Here is an 18,477-nt window from a genome sequence, read left to right as displayed (position 1 = left end):
AAAAATATATACTCTGTAGATAAGGTAAAACAATAACACACATCTGTTCTCCCTGTCAGGAATGGAACCCATTTTTTTTTTTCTTTGCAATGACAGGAAACATCCCAAGCACATGTATTTACCTGATACCATCTCTTGGAAAAAATAAACCAATTATCAGTCTGTAAATAGGCAGTAACACTCCCATTCCACAGAGATTTTTTTGTAAGTGGTCGCTTGTCAAAAGCAAAGTTTGTTGCTTCCAGCCACCCACAGAAGTGCATTAGATCGCAGTCTGATGAATCTGACTTATGTTGGTCGACCATCAGGTCAGTGTCAGACATATCTCACATGATCCTCATCAGACAATCTTGCCTCATCTGATCACGCCCGACATGCCCGATGAGTAACTGATGAGAAAAAAAAAAATTGATGTGGAACGGGGTATAACTGGGTGAAACTGGGTGTAAGAAGTCCAAGTCCCCATAATATCACACTGCATGACATTACCTGTACTTATAGCACTGATATCCATGGAATTGGTGTTCTCACTTCAGCATTAAAATTTGCCGCCAATATTATTGCTGTACTCATGACTTTTACACATGAAAATATGTCAATTTTACATTCATTTCAAAGAACACGAAGTACAATCATATGCTATGTCCACTCTGACATACAGTAGCTTGAATACATCTTTTTGCTTTATGTATTAGCACGACTTTTCAATGACATACAGTTAACCCTGTCTTGGTAAAAATCAAAGGAACCAGAAAAGTCTTTTGACTTCACATGAATTTTGACTTCAACAATAGAGTTATATCCACCCTGGGTAGAATTTTGCCTTCGATTTAGTAAATTCTTCAACTTGTGTGAGGTCGACTTTAGGTTCACTGTATGTCAATAAATGCTCTGTATGACATTTTGACCATACGTTGTACATTCCAATTATTGGTCCACTAGGGGGTCCCTGTTGCACCATCATGGACATCAAAGTAAACAAGGTGCCACAGTCACGTGAAATGATACCATTTTTATGTATGTTCTCCAAACAATCTGTCATAACAAGTGGCAGGTCTCCCAGCAAAAACCATGGATAAAGTTGAATGGTGGTGGCATAGTGCACATTAAATTGAATCACTCTTTTGTTCATGATGGTCTTATTCTATCGGTTGCAAGATTTTCTGTGGAAATCAAACTTGACTGATGACCATGAGCACAGTTTGTTCGCAATAATCGCTGTAACTCCTATGTCTCTTAATTGATCTCATGGTTTGTTTGGTAGCAGAAGAGCAAGCTGGTATTCTGGATCTAGTGAAAAGGTATATCACATGACATTTCTCAATTTTAGCAGCTTACTGTGGCAAGTCAGAGTCAAGTTCCCACTAAGCGTCTGAGCACCGCATGGTGTACTTACTCATGGCCATAATGTATAGTGCACAAACACTAAATTAATTCTGAATGACAAGAATACAAGACCTTCAGATATAATTGTAGGCATCATGAAAACAAACACACATACATATAGTGAAATATACTTCACTTTCATAAACTTGCCATATATTTAAGATGTGATACATGGGCATAATTAATGCAACCATCGATCACTGACAAATTCATGTTTAATAGGTAGAGTGTATTTCCTCATTTTTTTCAAGAATCAACATCCAAGTCAAAACCTAAATTTCATATCTCAGAGTTTTAGTGTAAAGTTCTGAAAACGATGTGCTAATGAAAAGTGACGAACCTGAATGCAACCAAGAAAAATGAAAAGATCATACATTTTGTCCTCGCCATCCTCCAACAGAAATAGAGAGAAATCAGAGATAAAACATATGCACAGCTTTTAAATCTACAATCCGGCATTAGAGAGAGAGTACCGGTAATAATATTACAGCATGGTATTCAAATATTTTCTCACGAGTGCAGGGAATTTTATACCATGTTTTTCTCTCAAAAAAGAAAATATTATGGCAAATATTAGGATAGGACAGCTTTCGGTTGGCAATGAATGTGTTTATGTCTAGAACCCAACTATGTATTTTCCAGAAAAAGGACATGAAGTCTAAACCGGGTTGGCATCAAATAACTACATTATTATCATTTATGCTTTCATATCACTGTAAAAGTGGAAACTTTTTCAACTTTTCTTTTTTCTTTTTCTTTTTTTTTAATGCGAGGGCTCACATATCACTTACAATTTGGGAGATGTGTGTTTATATAACTATCATTGTAGAATCAACCATATCAGGCCATAGCCCCTAAATGATCCAAACATAAAATCATAATTTTACAAATAGTTCTGCATATCAGTGAAAACTACACTGAAGTGCACACACACAAATGTCATGTACATGTATTATACATTCTATGTGTTGGTGGTGGTGGCATGTGTGTGTGTGTGTGTGTGGGGGGGGGGGGGGGGGGGGGGGGGGGGGTAACCAACAAATTGTCCATAGTGAAAAATTCCAATACAGAAGAGAGGTTGAAGATGATGAAGAATGATTTAACATCGATTGTACAGTCTACATTTGGCATAGATTGTGAGGTTACATGGACCCTGGTCACATAATTTCATTGGCAAGACAAAGTTTGACACACTAACAACTGGGGAGTTGTAGAACACGTCTCACTATCAAACTGTAAAGCTCACATGGCTGAAATTACACATGTATACCAGTATTACTATTTCTTCTTCAGTTGCTATGATGGAGGTGACAGTGCTTCATAGGAATAACACAGATTATTTTCATCCATTCAATCTGGGACAAAATAATTTGACTTGTTTCAATGATTGTCCTCACACGACTAGTGCCAATGCTGATTAGGATTATGCCGGAAGCCCGGCTGGCCTCCACACAGTGAAAAAAACAGGAAATAGCACTGTATATAATTGAAGGTCCTGAAATGGCACGACATAGTGCTCATCAATACTATGACCTTGGATGTGACAAATCTGCCTGCAGCAAATTTGACACACACTTTCAAAGCAAATGCACATAGAGGTGTCAAAGGCAATGATGTTTGCATGGAATGACAGTAAAGAGATAAAAAGGGAAGACTTTAGGGGTGGGGTGCAAACAACAGGTGCATGTGTGAACAAATATCACACACTGTAGGGTGTATCAAGGTATCTACAAATTACAAAATGCAAGGTACTATATGCAGAAATACACCATCACCTACATGTACATGCATGACGACACTTACAGTTTGCAATAAAAATGAAATGCAGGCAACAATCGGTCTGCATGGGTTGGCAATGGGAGGGCAATGGGAGGGCTATGAATGGTCCAGGCTACTTCTGAAGCATTATCCTAAAGACACCAGACAGAATGTGGAACCTGCCCCCACATTACACTGGTCAAGAACACTGCCACCTATTAAAGGCGAGTTGGCGGTAAACAAGAAATTCTGCTTTTGCTGCACAACTGGATAGTCAACCTTCAACCAGTTAAAATCTCAGTCTACAGATATTCTAAAATAACAAACTTTTTGGATGTTACACAGCATTACTATTAAAAGTGATATGAGTTGACCTGGTGTTTCTTTAAAACCTGATTTCCTGAACACTTTGCTACCATCTCTTCTTTCACACTAATCTCCTAAAACTGGACCCCCCCCCCCCCCCCCCCCCCCCCCCCCCCGGCTCTATGATCTACAATCTGTACCTAAATAGCCTGGCCTAGTTAGGGTTAAATCGAAAAAAAGAAGATATCTATGTTCAGTTACTCTATCAAGCCTTTCGGTGATAGATCCTACATTGTAGATGACATTTCAAGACATTGATGCATACCATGACTAACTTTTACTTTAAAGGACAAGTTCACCTTCATAAACATAAGGATTGAGAGAATGCAACAATAATAGTAGAACACATCAGTGAAAGTTTGAGGAAAATTGGACAATCGATGCAAAAGTTATGAATTTTTAAAATTTTTGTGTTGGAACCGCTGGATGAGGAGACTACTACAGCTTGTGAGTCATATGCGTACAACAGTATAAAGAAAATGTAAAAGAAAATTCAACATATTTTCACTTTTTTCGTGTAATGAAAGAGCACCTGACTTGCCTCTTTCTAAAGGCGGGGGGAATAATATTACCCATAACATTTGTCGGTAACGAATCAGGGGAATGTGTACTTTTTTCAAAAGATGGAATTTTGTGAAATTCTCTTTATATCTTCCTTATATTGTTGTACGCATGTGACATCTAAGTTATACATACACTGCAGTAGTCTTCTCATCCAGCGGTTACTGCATGAAAACTTCAAAAATTCATAACTTTTGAACGGATTGTCTGATTTTCCTCAGACTTTCACAGATGTGTTCTACTAATATTGCTACATTCTCTCAATCCTTATGTTTATGAAGGTGAACTTGTCCTTTAATACACAAAGTTGCAAATTCCACTTCTCTGTAATGTTCAATGACTTGCTCCTGATTCCTTTCTTTAAAAAAAAATTCAAAAGGAATTCTGATTTATTGTCTAATTATTCATAATAACATGATCTCATGTTTTCAACAAAAACTCTTATCAGAGTAGCTACATGGAAGACAGTGATTCATCATGAATGTGCACACCACCCAATTACTAGCTTAAAAGAAGTAGGTAAGTTTGAATAAAACCTGAATCGTAATGTTGTTTATAAGACGTCCAGTATCACTCCCCCAGTGCTCCAGCTGATGAGGAAACCACTGGAAACTCTAGGCCCTACTTGTGATACTCTTATGATGTATGTTGCACATCTACAATTGTAGTAGCCTATTACTGACTGCCTATGCGCTTCCAGCAAGAAAGGTCAACTGATTAATAGCATTTCTCACTTTGTGTCCCCCTGGCAACAACCAACTGAATAATGGTCATATCTCCATAGGTAACATTTATACATATTTCCATGCATTAATCATTGCCTTGCAGATCCACGGTTTTGACAGAATTATACATAATAAATGACACATTTTCATGCAAAATTTAGATATACATTTCAGATCTACTCATGAACATGTTAAACATGTAACTGTGCAAAAATGACTGATGTATATAAATTTAATGTAAATCTATGAAGAAAAAACTGAACAGGTGTATGATACAGAATACAGCATAGCATCATTTCTGGAGTATTTTAACAGCATTGTCATATTGACACCACATATTTTAATCCACAATCATATCTTAAACACATTTCAGACTTTTTTTTTTAAATCCCAATTGCTGGAAATGTCATTTGTCACATATAGCCAACTTACTTCATTGAAAAGAAGAATATGAAACATTTTTGGGTTGCTTTCAACAACACTTGAAGAACGTAGACAGGCATTGACAGTTTTCAGGCAGCAAGGTCACACTACACAAAAAGATATTTGTCCAAACAATTTGAAACATGAACCCTCATATGCAGGATTTGAGTTTGCTGTACATTGCCAATACAGCTTAGAATACTGCTTAGACTTTAAAGACAAGAGGGATCTCACCAGATTGTCTGACATGCTACCTGTATGAATCATTGACATTGTTGCTGAGTTATTTCTACAAATATCATAACATTCTTCATCATCATCATCATCACCATCATCATCATCATCACCACTATCAATCCGTGTTACATTAGACTTGACAATGTCAACATAAAACTTTTATGCTTTTCCTACTAAAATCATTTGTAAGTGTCACACTACCCCTAAAATACTAGGGGGAATTAGAGTTGGCAAAATATTGCTGGAGTTCTGAAATCATATCCAGTTTCTTTGTCATAATTCTGACATACAGAGCAAAAGTAAATGAAGTGCGTAAATAAAAACACAAACAAACAGACACTCCACATGTATCTTCAGGACTACACGTTATAAGATGTGGGCCAGATTGGTACATCAATTTTTAAAAGCAAACTTGCTATCAATGGCTTTAGTCCTATACATCTTGCTGCGGTACACAACACAGACTGCTTTTCACAAATGCAACAGGAACACAAAAACGGTCACATTTTCAAAGATGAGTTCAATTTCATGGACACATTAAACCTTGTTGCATATAATCCCTGATGGCAAATGTGGAAACGAAATCTCATCTATTAAAACAAGCAATTTAAGAGGAATCTATTATGTATCTAACAGCTACATGGACAAAGTATCTTGTGTACACACGTGTGTACATATAATTTAACAAAATGTATCTCCACAACAACAACAAAAGTGTTTGTTATGCAAGCAATGTGTAACACGGTGCAGGAAATGAGTCATGCATACCTCTGTAGCAAAAGGAACTGAATACAGTAAATTCATATCTTTGAACTTCTAATCAAATTATTTTTTTTTTGGGGGGGGGGAGTCGAGGGAAGCTGATACTTGCAATATTTTTGAGTCACAACAGGAAATGCACTTAAAAGAATCTAACGTAACGTAAGAGGCAGTGATCAAACATTTTCAATTTATATAAATGTACATAAAAGATCATTCAAGTTCTTCCATGTACATGTGTAGTACCTACAGTAAATGGGTATACACATTGTACATAAGACATACCATTATGCAGCACATTTATCTGATATTTTTGTGGAATCTTGTGCAGTGTACACGTATATCAAAATATCATCAAAAAGAGTAACTATACTCAAGGATATTACAAATCCCTAGCTTTCACCAGTGCAGTGTAAGTAATGATGATAACATAATGTGCACATGCATCAGACAGATTAAAAAACAGAAAATAAAATTGTTGCATAACACTAAACATGGGAAAAGGCTATACCCAATGCCTCCAAAAAAAAAGTGCTTGATATTTATATTCTCTTCATTACCAAAAAAAAAAAAAAAAACATGATATGAAGTATATCTACATGTTATCAGTTTATATATCTTTCCTACACAAGCTTATTGCATAACCTTTGATACAGGATGTTGTGCATTTGGCGCAATTATCGCTAGTTAAGACTTGTGTAAAGAGCAGTTTATGACAGCATTATCCCACATGTGCACAAAAGTGGGTGTAACATCCATGACAAACTGGTCTGCAATAATCTTCACATACGCTCACTTTTAGCAGCAACATCTGCATCATTCATACGAACCACATCCATGCGCGATCACAGGCAAGTGTCTTCGAGACAACTGCCTTCCTTCAGAGAACTGTCAGGCATTTGCAAGAGCACATTTAAGGCAACAAATTTGGCTTTTTTTATAGGCTTTCAGGAAAAGAACACTCTTTGGACATAGATGACCTCAGCTCGGCACACGGGGCAGCGGCTGCACTCCTTGGAGCACGATTCACAGCAGAACATGTGACCGCAGGGACAGAAAACGGTTGTCATTTCCTTGTCGAGACAAACCTGGTAAGGTACAGCAAAAGAGACAGGCAGGAGATGGTGAAAGAATGGAAAAGCAAGGTATGATTTTGAATATTGAACTAATATTCAAACCAGATCAAGCACATGAAGCAGGTATTACAGAATTGCTATAAAGAGTTGAAGCACCATAACAAGACACATAATGAGGCTGACAAACATATAGCATGCACAAAGAGTTCATATTTTGATATTTGAGACAAGAAGAAAATGTACAATAAATTGTTTCTTATTTGTTGTTTGAAAGTTTTTTATTCCTCTTTTCACATTTTCATTTCTTTTATAGCATCTTAGTTTTTTAATACAAGGTTTTGCAATAACATATTACATGTAGTCATACAGAATGACAATTTAATCAAACTACCACACAGCATTTTGTGTAAAAGCATCTTCAAATTTTTTGAGCAGCAACCCAAAGCAAGGGAACACCTCATGCGTGTTTTCCTATTTTTACTTGACATCAACCATTTTGAGAAAATACACTTGGATTTTATTTGATGCTCAAATTCAAGAGAAAAGTAATTAGTCTTGTGTCTCACTGAACTAGCAAAACAACAAAGTTACTACATCTTTTTAATCTATAACATTATATATCATATCACTAAATGTCCTCCCTTTTTGCATTACTGTAAAAGTGGAAATTTTTGCAATGTGGAAACTTTCGTGCATTTCGCATAACCAGAAACTAGCATTAAAATAAAAGCACGCAAATATTTTTGCTCGTCATATGTATCAGTATGTGAAGTCTTGATGCCGCAGAATTAAAAACACGCGAAATTGATCTTACTCTACGGAGCGTGAAAAATTACTCACGCGAAAATATCTACTTTTACAGTATATGGGGATCAAACCAGTCCATCAATAATTATCATTCAAGGAAAGGGGCTTAAAAGCCCCTTTCCTTGAAATCTATCATTTCCCCCTTCCATTAACCCAAGCCAAGAAGGAACAGATGGCCTACCTGGCACAATCTGGAGTCCTGGAGACTGGACAGCTGGCTCTGGAGCTTGTGCACCACCTCCACGTCGGTGCCCTTACCATTTAGGCTCCCACTCCCTGCCTCACCATGTCTGCTTGCCTGCTAGGGAAAGGACAGAGGGAGGGTTATCCTAACATATGCTGTTTACGCCAAATATTGTGCCAGGTTTTTATTTTTGTGAATTTTGCGAGTAAGGTGCTATTCGCGAAATTAAAGACACGTGAAAATATTGACTCTGATCCTGATACGAATGTGACGTACGCGTACCATATACATTTCTCTGTTCAGTACAGCACTCCACGATCGCAAATTTAACCACTCGCGAAATCATTGGGAAGTCCTGATTCGCAAACATTTAGACTCACTATTATGGCATGTACAGCAGACTTAAGTTCCACAAGCCTGTAGGGTTTTGTCCCCATGTGGACTTAGATTCAGACTTTAAGCAGTTCCCCAGTTAAAGGTATGTTATAGAGGGTATTCTCCAAGGCATGTTCAAGTTGACCTATATGATAAGGGTAAAAAAAAATAAATGAAGAAATTACAGTTCATTACTGTAGGAGAAAACATTCTTTACATACTGTGTTATCCTAGCAAGAATGAGACTGTAATCATATCGCTGAACTTCAGTCTCAACATGGCATAATAACGTAGGAAATGGCACATTTATACGAGGTAGAGGGATTCTATAAAGTATTTACAAATGAAACACAACAAAAATGGCATGACATGGTGTAATCAAGGGGGGGGGGGGGGGGGGGGGGTTATGTGCCAGTAATGGAATACCAAGTATTGCCATAATGTGGGACAAGGTAGAACCACAAGGCAATCGCCAAATTGTGTCTCGCCCATTTGCGTACAAGGAATTAATATTTTTTATAACTCCCAGAAGTTAATTGACCTGCTTATGACCTTTGACCTTGTGGTGACCTTCAACACCCTAAGGGACATTTACCATCCAAGTTTGGTCACAAACGGACAAAGGGATCAAAAGTAATGAGCCATAATCGAAATGCGCCATAAAAACTTAACATTGGGCCCTAAAAATTTGTTGACCCCTTTCTGTGACCTTTGACCTTGTGATGACCTTTAACTCCCCAAGGGACATCTACCAGCCAAGTTTGGTCACAAACGGACATAGGGATCAAAAGTTATGAGCCACAATCAAAACGCGCCCTAAAAACATAACTTTGGGCCCTAAAAGTTCATTGACCCCTGTCTGTGACCTTTGACCTTGTGACGACCTTCACCTCCCCAAGGGACATCTTCCATCCGAGTTTGGTCACAAACGGACAAAGTGATCAAAAGTTATGAGCCATAAACGAAATGCGCCCTAAAAACTTAACATTGGGCCCTAAAAGTTCGTTGACCCCTGTCTGTAACCTTTGACCTTGTGGTTACCTTCAATTTCCCAAGAGACATCTACCATCACCCAAGTTTGATTGCCATTGTAGCAACATGTGCTGAGTTACGTGTGATAAGAGAGTCTTGCAAGTAAACTTTAACGTATGACCTCAAATGACCTTTGACCATATCATGTGACCTCTTACGGCACTATAACATGAAGGTACCCCCAGTGCATCCATCACCCAAGTTTGATTGCCATTGTAGCAACATGTGTCGAGTTACATGTGATAAGAGAGTCTTGCAAGTAAACTTTAACGTATGACCTCAAATGACCTTTGACCTTATCCTGTGACCTCCAACTGCACCATAACATGAAGGTACCCCTAGTGCTTCTATGACCCAAGTTAGGTTGTAATCCAAGCAACTTATGTGAAGTTATTTGTCAAAAGAGAGTCTTGCAGGTAAACTTTAACATAGAAAAGAGAGTCTTGCACATACTCTTTAATATATGACCTCAAATGACCTTTGACATCATCACATGACCTCTGACAACACCATAACATGAAGATACCCCTTGTGCTTCTATCACCCAAGTGTGGCTGCCATTGCTGTAACAGTTGCCAAGTTATGCATCATAAGAGAGTCTTGCAGGTAAACTTTAACATTTGTGACGGACGACGGACGGACGACGGACGACGGACGGACGATGGACGGACGCCATTTGGATCCCTTAGTCTCGCCTTCACCTCCGGTGGGCGAGACAAAAATACATGCAAGTGTGATTCCTGCTACATGTGTGACGATCTCATCACCCACTCACAAAGTGTAGAGAAGAGATGATAAAATGTTAATTATAGTATTTGGACCTCACCCAAACTTGTTACCCCCTTATGGGCCCAACCACTGCCACTGTCATTGAGAAGTTAAAGGTAAAGGAATATTCTTCACCTCTAAAAACATTTAAATACACGTACAGCATAACTTGGCCGTAGTGCTTCTGGGTCAAAGACAACATAATCTATATGGTCCTGACCCTCGACCCCCTTATAGCGGCCACTTACGCTATTTGAGTAACTTTGACTTTCGACGATTTCTGCTAGGTATGATTAGAATACGATGATGGTCTTTTAAAAAAAAAGATAAATAAATACAAAGGGGTTTCCATGAATGACAAGAGATAACATACAACACACACACACACACACACACAAAATCAGTTAGACAATGAATTGTAAAAATGACAAGGTCTGAGTGTATGTTCCATGAAATTCTTGCTTCTTATCATGACTGTGTTAGAGTTTCTAATTTTATCAAGAACCTTGGTGAGTTTCGTGCTCACTTTGGCATCAACATAAACTAAATCAAGATGGAGCCCTCCCTGTTATGCCCCATGAAGGCATTCACTATCTCTGGTACCTCCTATTCGGCCCCACAAACAATTACAATGTGTTTCCCTTATTATAGCTACTAGGGTATGATATACACACAACTTGAACTTCTTTATGGCATTGCATAACAATGTTTCCTTTTTGGAAAAATCTGAGTTGCAAGGTCCTACATTTTACTAAAAAATAAAAGCATCTGATATTGTATATACAATGCATGGTGCTACGGGGAAAAAACAAAATAGGTTTGAAAATGCTAAGAGCTTCAAAAAGTGAGAATATGTACACTGCATAAAGTGATCAAATTTACCATACTCAGTATTTTCCACACACAGTGGTATTAGAATAGACCGTCTACTTGGTAAAATGTATCTAGTAGGTACCACAGGTATTCTTTTATTTTCCTGTCTATGGTCCTTGACACTATATTAACCATGCTGCAAACATGTGCGCTATCAAGTGTAGGGCTGCCAACATTCACCCATTATAACCGGGGAGATTCCTAAGGGCAGTGAGGGATAGACTTGCCTGTTACATGCATCTAAATGAGCCAATATAATTCCCAAATTAAGATTGCCTTATCCAGACATGAAGAGAAAGTGAAGTTTTCTGGAGAAATCCTGCAGAATCAGGGATACTTGGCAACTCTGCGGCATGCTACCTGGACTCTTACCCTATGAGGTAGGGTGCCCTCTGGGCTGGAGTCTGGGCTGGAGGTGTCTTCTAGCATGGCACTAGTTGGTTTCTGGACGGGGCTCTGAGGCTGGTGGCCCGTCGACCGTTGCCGGAACAACAGGATCTCTTGGGAGTGAGTGCTCCGCAGCGTGTTCATCTCTGGCCAGGCATGCTGTCTGCTGTAGGCCTCCAGATCCAATGACCATCGTTGCTGATATTTCAAACAAATAATAGCAGAAACATTATTGCCTGCAAACCTATGCGGACATACTAGTATACAGGACTTTGGCCTTTTATGTATTTTCTTTTTTTTTTTTTCTTTTTTAAATTTTTTTTTGGAGTGGGGTTTGGTAAAGGGATAACTATGTACAATGCTATGCTGATTGAGATTGGGAATGCTTGAGTGAAGCACAAACAATGATACTAGAGTCAATGAAAAAAGACACTTTCCTTTGTTTGGGATAGATATATGTACACGTACCGCTACATATGATGAGTGCCTATAAAACTGGCATAAAATAAGCTGACAGAAACAAGCAAGCAAATATCTGACCCAAAAAAACAAAAACAAAAAACAAAAAAACAAAACATAATAACACAAACAAACAAACAAGGCAGAGATTTAAGTCACATACGTCCTGTACAGGACTGTGTCCAGGATGCAGTTTTCTCCACGCACTGTCATAGGCCTGTCGTCTGGTGTGGCCCACGTCAAAGCGGTACACCTTGCCACGGTTGGTGTCTGGCCGCACCAAGACGAGAAAGGAACCGAATCCTGTGTGGGAATGCTGCTGCCTTACCACACGCTCCACACTTTCACACTGCATGACATGAGCAAAACAAGGAAAGCATGGAACGTGATAAAAACTGTGTGTTCTTATAGACTGCTTAAGTCAACATCTATTCAAAGGTGTCACATGGACAGTGAGATTATGAGTAAATCACAAGTTATATGTAACTTTGCATCATGAACCTGAAAGATGATCTCTGCCAGAGAACAGACTTGCATTAAAAAACATTTTGTTTTACGATGAACAATGTACAAATGTACCATCCTGACGTATTGGTATTACCCCTTACAGCCATCCGCAACATTTGAGCACTTTGTATCTTTGCCAATAAGAATGATTCTTGCTAATGTCGGTTTCAACCTTCAAATGGGCTTTCAACAAGAACAACAACAACAAAGTGTCAAGAGTTTACATAAGATGGACAACTGCCACTGGGTGATGAAGTCAAAACAATGGACAAAAACCAGTTGCACCTGCTCTCTTCAGCCCTAAGCAAGGTGGCCAAGGTTAAAAGGATTTTATCTTTTCTATTTTTTAAGTAGAAATGGCTGGGAAACACTGAGGAGGGACAGTCTACATTGTATATCCAACAATAATTAATAAGAAAGTAAAACGGAACAGGAAGGGGGAAGGAAGCAGAGGGACACCTGGGTAACTAAGGTAGAGTGGATAGAGGACTGAGAGAAATGGTATTAAACCTATGGGACTTGCAAAGTAAAGGCAGAACGCATACCAGACGAAGAAATTACTGACACAAAAGTCCACATTTTAAATCTATCAAGATGATAGCACTGTTATCACAGGTCTACACATATAAAGTATATGTACAACTGCAGGGCAGAATAGGGCAAGAAAATATAGAAACAACTTCAACATAATACAGAAAAACAACGCAAAAACAATAACAGATGAACAACTTTGTAATAATTTATTACAGTTTAAATCCATATTACATGCTTTCAACTTCAAGATACTTCTTTTTCCATAATTCTACAACCTTTGCAAATGTAGCACATTTTTCATAACAGAAATGCTCTCTAAATCTCTCTCTCACTGCCAGTAAAAATTCATACCCTAAAGAATGTGTGCGACTCTGTGAAGGATCGGAAGAGAGCCTGCGCAATTTTCCGTGACGACTGCCGAAATTTGAGTGCTGTAATGACGTCTTCGATCCCGGTGCCTTCCGATGCTCGGTAGTAATGGACTGAGAAGTGGTTCTGATGATAGGAGACTTTGCTGATGTCCTCATATTTGATGCTGCAGGGAAATAACGATATCACTTGTGTGAAACATGGAAATAGATTTCTCACTCATATGAAATTGATTTTTAATAGAAAAATTACCACAGCTTAGTTCATCTAACATGTAAGATTAAAACTTTGAATTTTCTTTCAAGAATTTACCTTGTGACTTTTCAATTGTAAGCTGCTGTGTTAATACAAAAAATATATATATACTTTAATTACACCTACAAACAGCCTGATGATCTGCAAAATGCTACATTTTGATTGCAATAAGTGTCTTGATCAATCACATCAAAAATGTGAAATATCCATGCCTACATGACAACAATTCGTTCATTCAAGTCACCATACAGTAATGAATTAATTTTTCTCATTTCGTATAATATGACATACAAGTTGCAGGACTCACAGGTTTATCACTTTCCATGCCATGTACAAGGAATGTTAATCTCTCTTCACATTTTGTCATCTCTTCAAATTTCAATAAATCAAAATCTACGGATAAGTTCATGCCCAATTTTTCCACACTTCAAGGGCTTCAAAAGCAGTAAATTACATTACTAAACTCTATCAATCTAGTCAAAAAAAAAAAAAAGAGCATATGGTCTGGGTCAAAATAAACCCACAATTCTCACATGCTAGACAAAACAAACAAAGTTTAATCTCTTTCCTTGTCAAAATCAAGGCTCTTATCTTGTTTTCTTGATTCTTGTTTGATGGTTTCCATTTTTCTTTTTCCTGGTACATTTAACCAGACAATACATACCTGAGTTTTAGTTCTCTGTTTTGTGATAGAATCTGCAGGCCTGTATTACACACTCCAATCACTACTGGTTCTCGCTCCTTTGTCTCAGCTTGAAAATACTCCACTCCGTACCCGGGCAGCTTGCTGACTGCTCCGATGAATTGAATCTCGGAGAAGGTTGGCGTCATCGTCTCCGAAGAGATCTCCCGGTGGACTGTTAGGACATGGCTGAGTGTCTCCTCACTAAGAAAAAATCAATTGGGATCACTGATGTACAATTTACTTTAAAAACTTTATTGACAATTGTAATCAAGGAATGGGTGATTGGAACATTGATTATTTTCATAATTTCTCAATATTTATTATTTCATAATTTTCATTATTCATTGCTTTCACGTTTTCAAAATTCATCATTTCATAATCTTCATTTATTACATTCATTATTTTCACATTTTCAAAATCAATTATTTTATAATTTTTCATTATTAATTACATCATTTTCCAAATTTCCAAACTTAATTTTTTTTGCATAATTTTCATTACACATGATATTCATTATGTGCAAAAACTAAGGCTGGTGAGCATACTGTAAAACATGATATATTCGCGGCATGAATTTTTCGCGAATTGGAGCCGACGGCCTTTTTTGCGGCATGAAATTTTCGCGAACTGGAACTGGTATTCAGTGCATATAGTGTAGACAAGAACTTTCGCGTGCATTTTGATTTCGCGAATCTTCACGCTCGCAAAATTCGCGAAATTAAAATGCACGCGAACATTTCTCGTTTTACAGTACCTGTAATTTCTCATTTTGAGGGCTAAAGGCACGGAATACTTTGCCAAAGGAACTCTGCACTCATCACACTTGGTTTTAATATTTAACAAGAATTCTAAAAAGTTCTTATATTCTTTTTTACTTTGTCAATGGGATGACTTTGGATGTAAAGTGCATTGCTCAGTTTATTCAAAATGTGCTATGAGAAAGACTAAGTACTTTAATATTATCATTATTACTACTGACTCTATTATCAAGCACTATACCTTCTGTATACCTAACTGCTCATTCTGAGTTGACAATTTTTAGGGAAAAAAAGTTAATTGACTGATGGCTGTGATGGTCACTCATAGATCACTGTAGTTTTGTGATAAATTAAAACACACAAAATAACTGCCCATCTTGTAAGTCATTCTTTTCAGTGCATATGATCATTGTCATACAATTAGTGTAAGCCAACAAACATAGAACAGGATAGGAGTAGGTGGTCTCCCACAATATTCCTAACCATCATGTCAACCTTTCACACACTGTGAAGTACACTACATACTAATCATTCATCATGCACCCCCCCACACAAACCAACCTCCCCTCCCCCTTCCCCTCTCCCCCTCCCCCCCCCCAAAAAAAAGAAATAAAGAGCAATATCAACTGTAACAAACAGTCAACTGTGTTGTCTCTGCTTGAAAACCTACATTATTGATACACGATTCAGCAATCTTTGTCCTTGATGATGATGATGATGATGATGAAACAGCATTCATATAGCGCAATTTATCTGTAGAAACATTCAAAGGTGCCCATCTTAATGGATTTTGCCCAAATTCTAATCAGTGCATAGATACCTTTTAGAGAAACCTGGATAAAATGTCTTTTTTTTTCTGTAAATTGTGCTGTCACAGGTAAAGATTGACAAAAAAAAAAACCACACAACCTGAAAACATGCCATTGCCCCCTCCCCCCCCCCCACCCCAATGCAGAGGCATTAATTATTGCATTAAGTTATGCATGAACTTTTCTAGCCTTGACCATACAGCTTCCTTTAAAACCCCAACAAATATTTACATCTACATTGTATATGCCTCAGAAAGAGCTGCAGGTCAAATAGATTACTGTATCTTCATTTTACTACATGGAGATGAACCTAAGATTATAAAACTGGAATTATGAGGCCAGTATGAAGATCCCTTTCTGCTTGGGAACAGTCACATTAAAGTGTGTGTGCATGGTATAGTAGGTTGAGCTAAAAATAAGTTAATGCGTGTCGCTGACACCGTCAGGCTTTCACACCTCTGACAAATCATGATTGATCTCTCGACCACCTGCTGGCCCATTTCACACCAGGGGGGATCTCTTTTCCAGTCGATGGGCAAACTTGAATCACATAGGGTGATTCTATTGTCACTTTGGAGTATTGATATACACATGCATGTTGTAGAGGTATGGCTTTTTTTTCTCAATAGAAATTAATCAGAATATGTCGATACATATTGTCTGCTTGTTGCATTCATAAAGAAATTAGAAATAATATATGGACTTTATTTATTGTTTATGATTCAGCTTTGAACAAGTGCCTGTGGATTGAGAAAATACTGGCAAAAATGGCAAACAGTATCTACAAGGCAATTCTTTACAATGTTGGGTTAACTTTAATCCGCCAATCTATGTGCATACTTGTATGAAACACCGAAATATGATAATACGTGCTGTATAATTGATAAACAACAACAGAGGTTTCAGCTGGAACCTCTTTGAAGCATACTTTCAATTTTGAATGTGGGTCAGCATTCTAAATTAAAAACAATACAGACTTACAATGATTCAAATAGATATCTACAGTGTTCTTTCTTTAAATAGTTAATGCTTATACAATGTATGCTTTTTATCATTAAGTTATATTATTGTCCTGACAATGTGTTCTCATCATCAGAAAGGCCTGGACATATGTATGAAAACACTTAACAATAAAAATACCATGACGTTTTATCACAATGAACTCAGTTACAAATAGGTTTTATTTTGCAATTCTGTGAAGTAAAAAAAAAAACCCAAAAACACACATTTCATTACCATTAAAAGGGCTCTCCACAACATTACAAGATCTCTCAGTCAAACTGGGATCTAAAATGCACTGTGAAGATACAGACTTGTGACAATGTATCACAAAGCACGTATGAAAAAAAAAAAAAGGACAGAAATTTGCATTGATTCTCCAGAAGGCCTGAAAGTATTTTGGATTTATTTTGGATTTATTTTTATCTTTATTTTGCTTATTTTTGGTATTTTCTGAAAGTTGCTTTTTCAGTTACATCTGACACCTGGGGCAAAGACAAGTCATGCATTTCTTGCTATCTTTCTTCTTTTTTCCCCCTTTTGGGTTCTCAAGACTTTGGTTTCTCTGTTGTCCACTCAACAGGTGCCTGACAGGGTACATAAAACCTACAAGTCTGCACTACTATTGATACTCTGATATATCCATAGGTAGGATGTGCCTGCACCAAGTTTCAGGATAATCTGATAATTCCTCCATCCCTCCAAGCATGATAGAGTCTAAATCCCTCTTTTGTCCTTTTGCACAAGTCCTTCATCTCAGAAGTTGCCTCCATACAATGAATTTTCTGCCACTTAATTTCAGTGGGGGTAGGAACATGCAGTTTTGATGAGTTAAAATGATTCTAAAGCTGAAAATCTCCTGTAAGATTTAAAATCTGACCAACAGGCAAACATCTGAACGATAAGCTTTTTATTAGTTTTGTAATAAAAGGTAACATGCATTCACAGAGTCTAATCTTGTGATCTAGGAGACTGTCTATGAATAACTGGGAGAAGCACTCTGAGAGTGCAGACCTCTGCCAAGCAGCTCATTTTCACCACTGATCTTGTTCTTCCATAGAGATCAGTGATTTCCATCCACCTATTTATTGTACATTTAATATATAGATGATGACTGGCGGGGGAGGGAACATACCGAATGTTCCTCTCGAAGGGTTTGAAATGCTATTGAGGGAGGTTATAAGTCCCAAGACGAAGTCGAGGGACTTATAACCACCCAATCAACCAACAAACAAGTGCTGATGAAAATATAACCTCCTCCCTTGGCGGAGGTAATGAATTCAAAAAATTTTCAACATGAATATGATAAAAACAGGAAAACCAAATGAAGTGATTATCTACACAGATGTAGCCTTAAAATGATGGACTACAAAATTATATTCTTT

At 37.6% G+C, this 18,477-nt stretch overlaps 1 protein-coding gene across 1 annotated transcript in view; it reads right to left on the bottom strand.

Moving 5' to 3' along the window:
- Window positions 1-6,847: 6,847 nt before the first annotated feature.
- The window catches only part of LOC139708108 (E3 ubiquitin-protein ligase MYLIP-like), a 31,519-nt gene continuing 19,889 nt past the window's right edge, over window positions 6,848-18,477 (bottom strand). The window contains exons 4-9 of the mRNA XM_071620086.1: window positions 14,506-14,727; window positions 13,569-13,752; window positions 12,340-12,525; window positions 11,703-11,915; window positions 8,280-8,396; window positions 6,848-7,303 (exon numbers count right to left, since the gene is read on the bottom strand). Coding sequence (XP_071476187.1) covers window positions 7,163-7,303; window positions 8,280-8,396; window positions 11,703-11,915; window positions 12,340-12,525; window positions 13,569-13,752; window positions 14,506-14,727 — 1,063 coding nt within the window. The 3' untranslated portion in view covers window positions 6,848-7,162. The remainder of the gene's footprint in view (window positions 7,304-8,279; window positions 8,397-11,702; window positions 11,916-12,339; window positions 12,526-13,568; window positions 13,753-14,505; window positions 14,728-18,477) is intronic.

The sequence above is a fragment of the Diadema antillarum genome, unplaced genomic scaffold (genome assembly GCF_040938485.1).
Source record: "Diadema antillarum isolate AM-2024a unplaced genomic scaffold, OU_Dant_1.0 seq00001302_RagTag, whole genome shotgun sequence".
Lineage (NCBI taxonomy): Eukaryota > Metazoa > Echinodermata > Echinoidea > Diadematoida > Diadematidae > Diadema > Diadema antillarum.
This window is presented reverse-complemented; position numbering and strand designations above follow the sequence as displayed.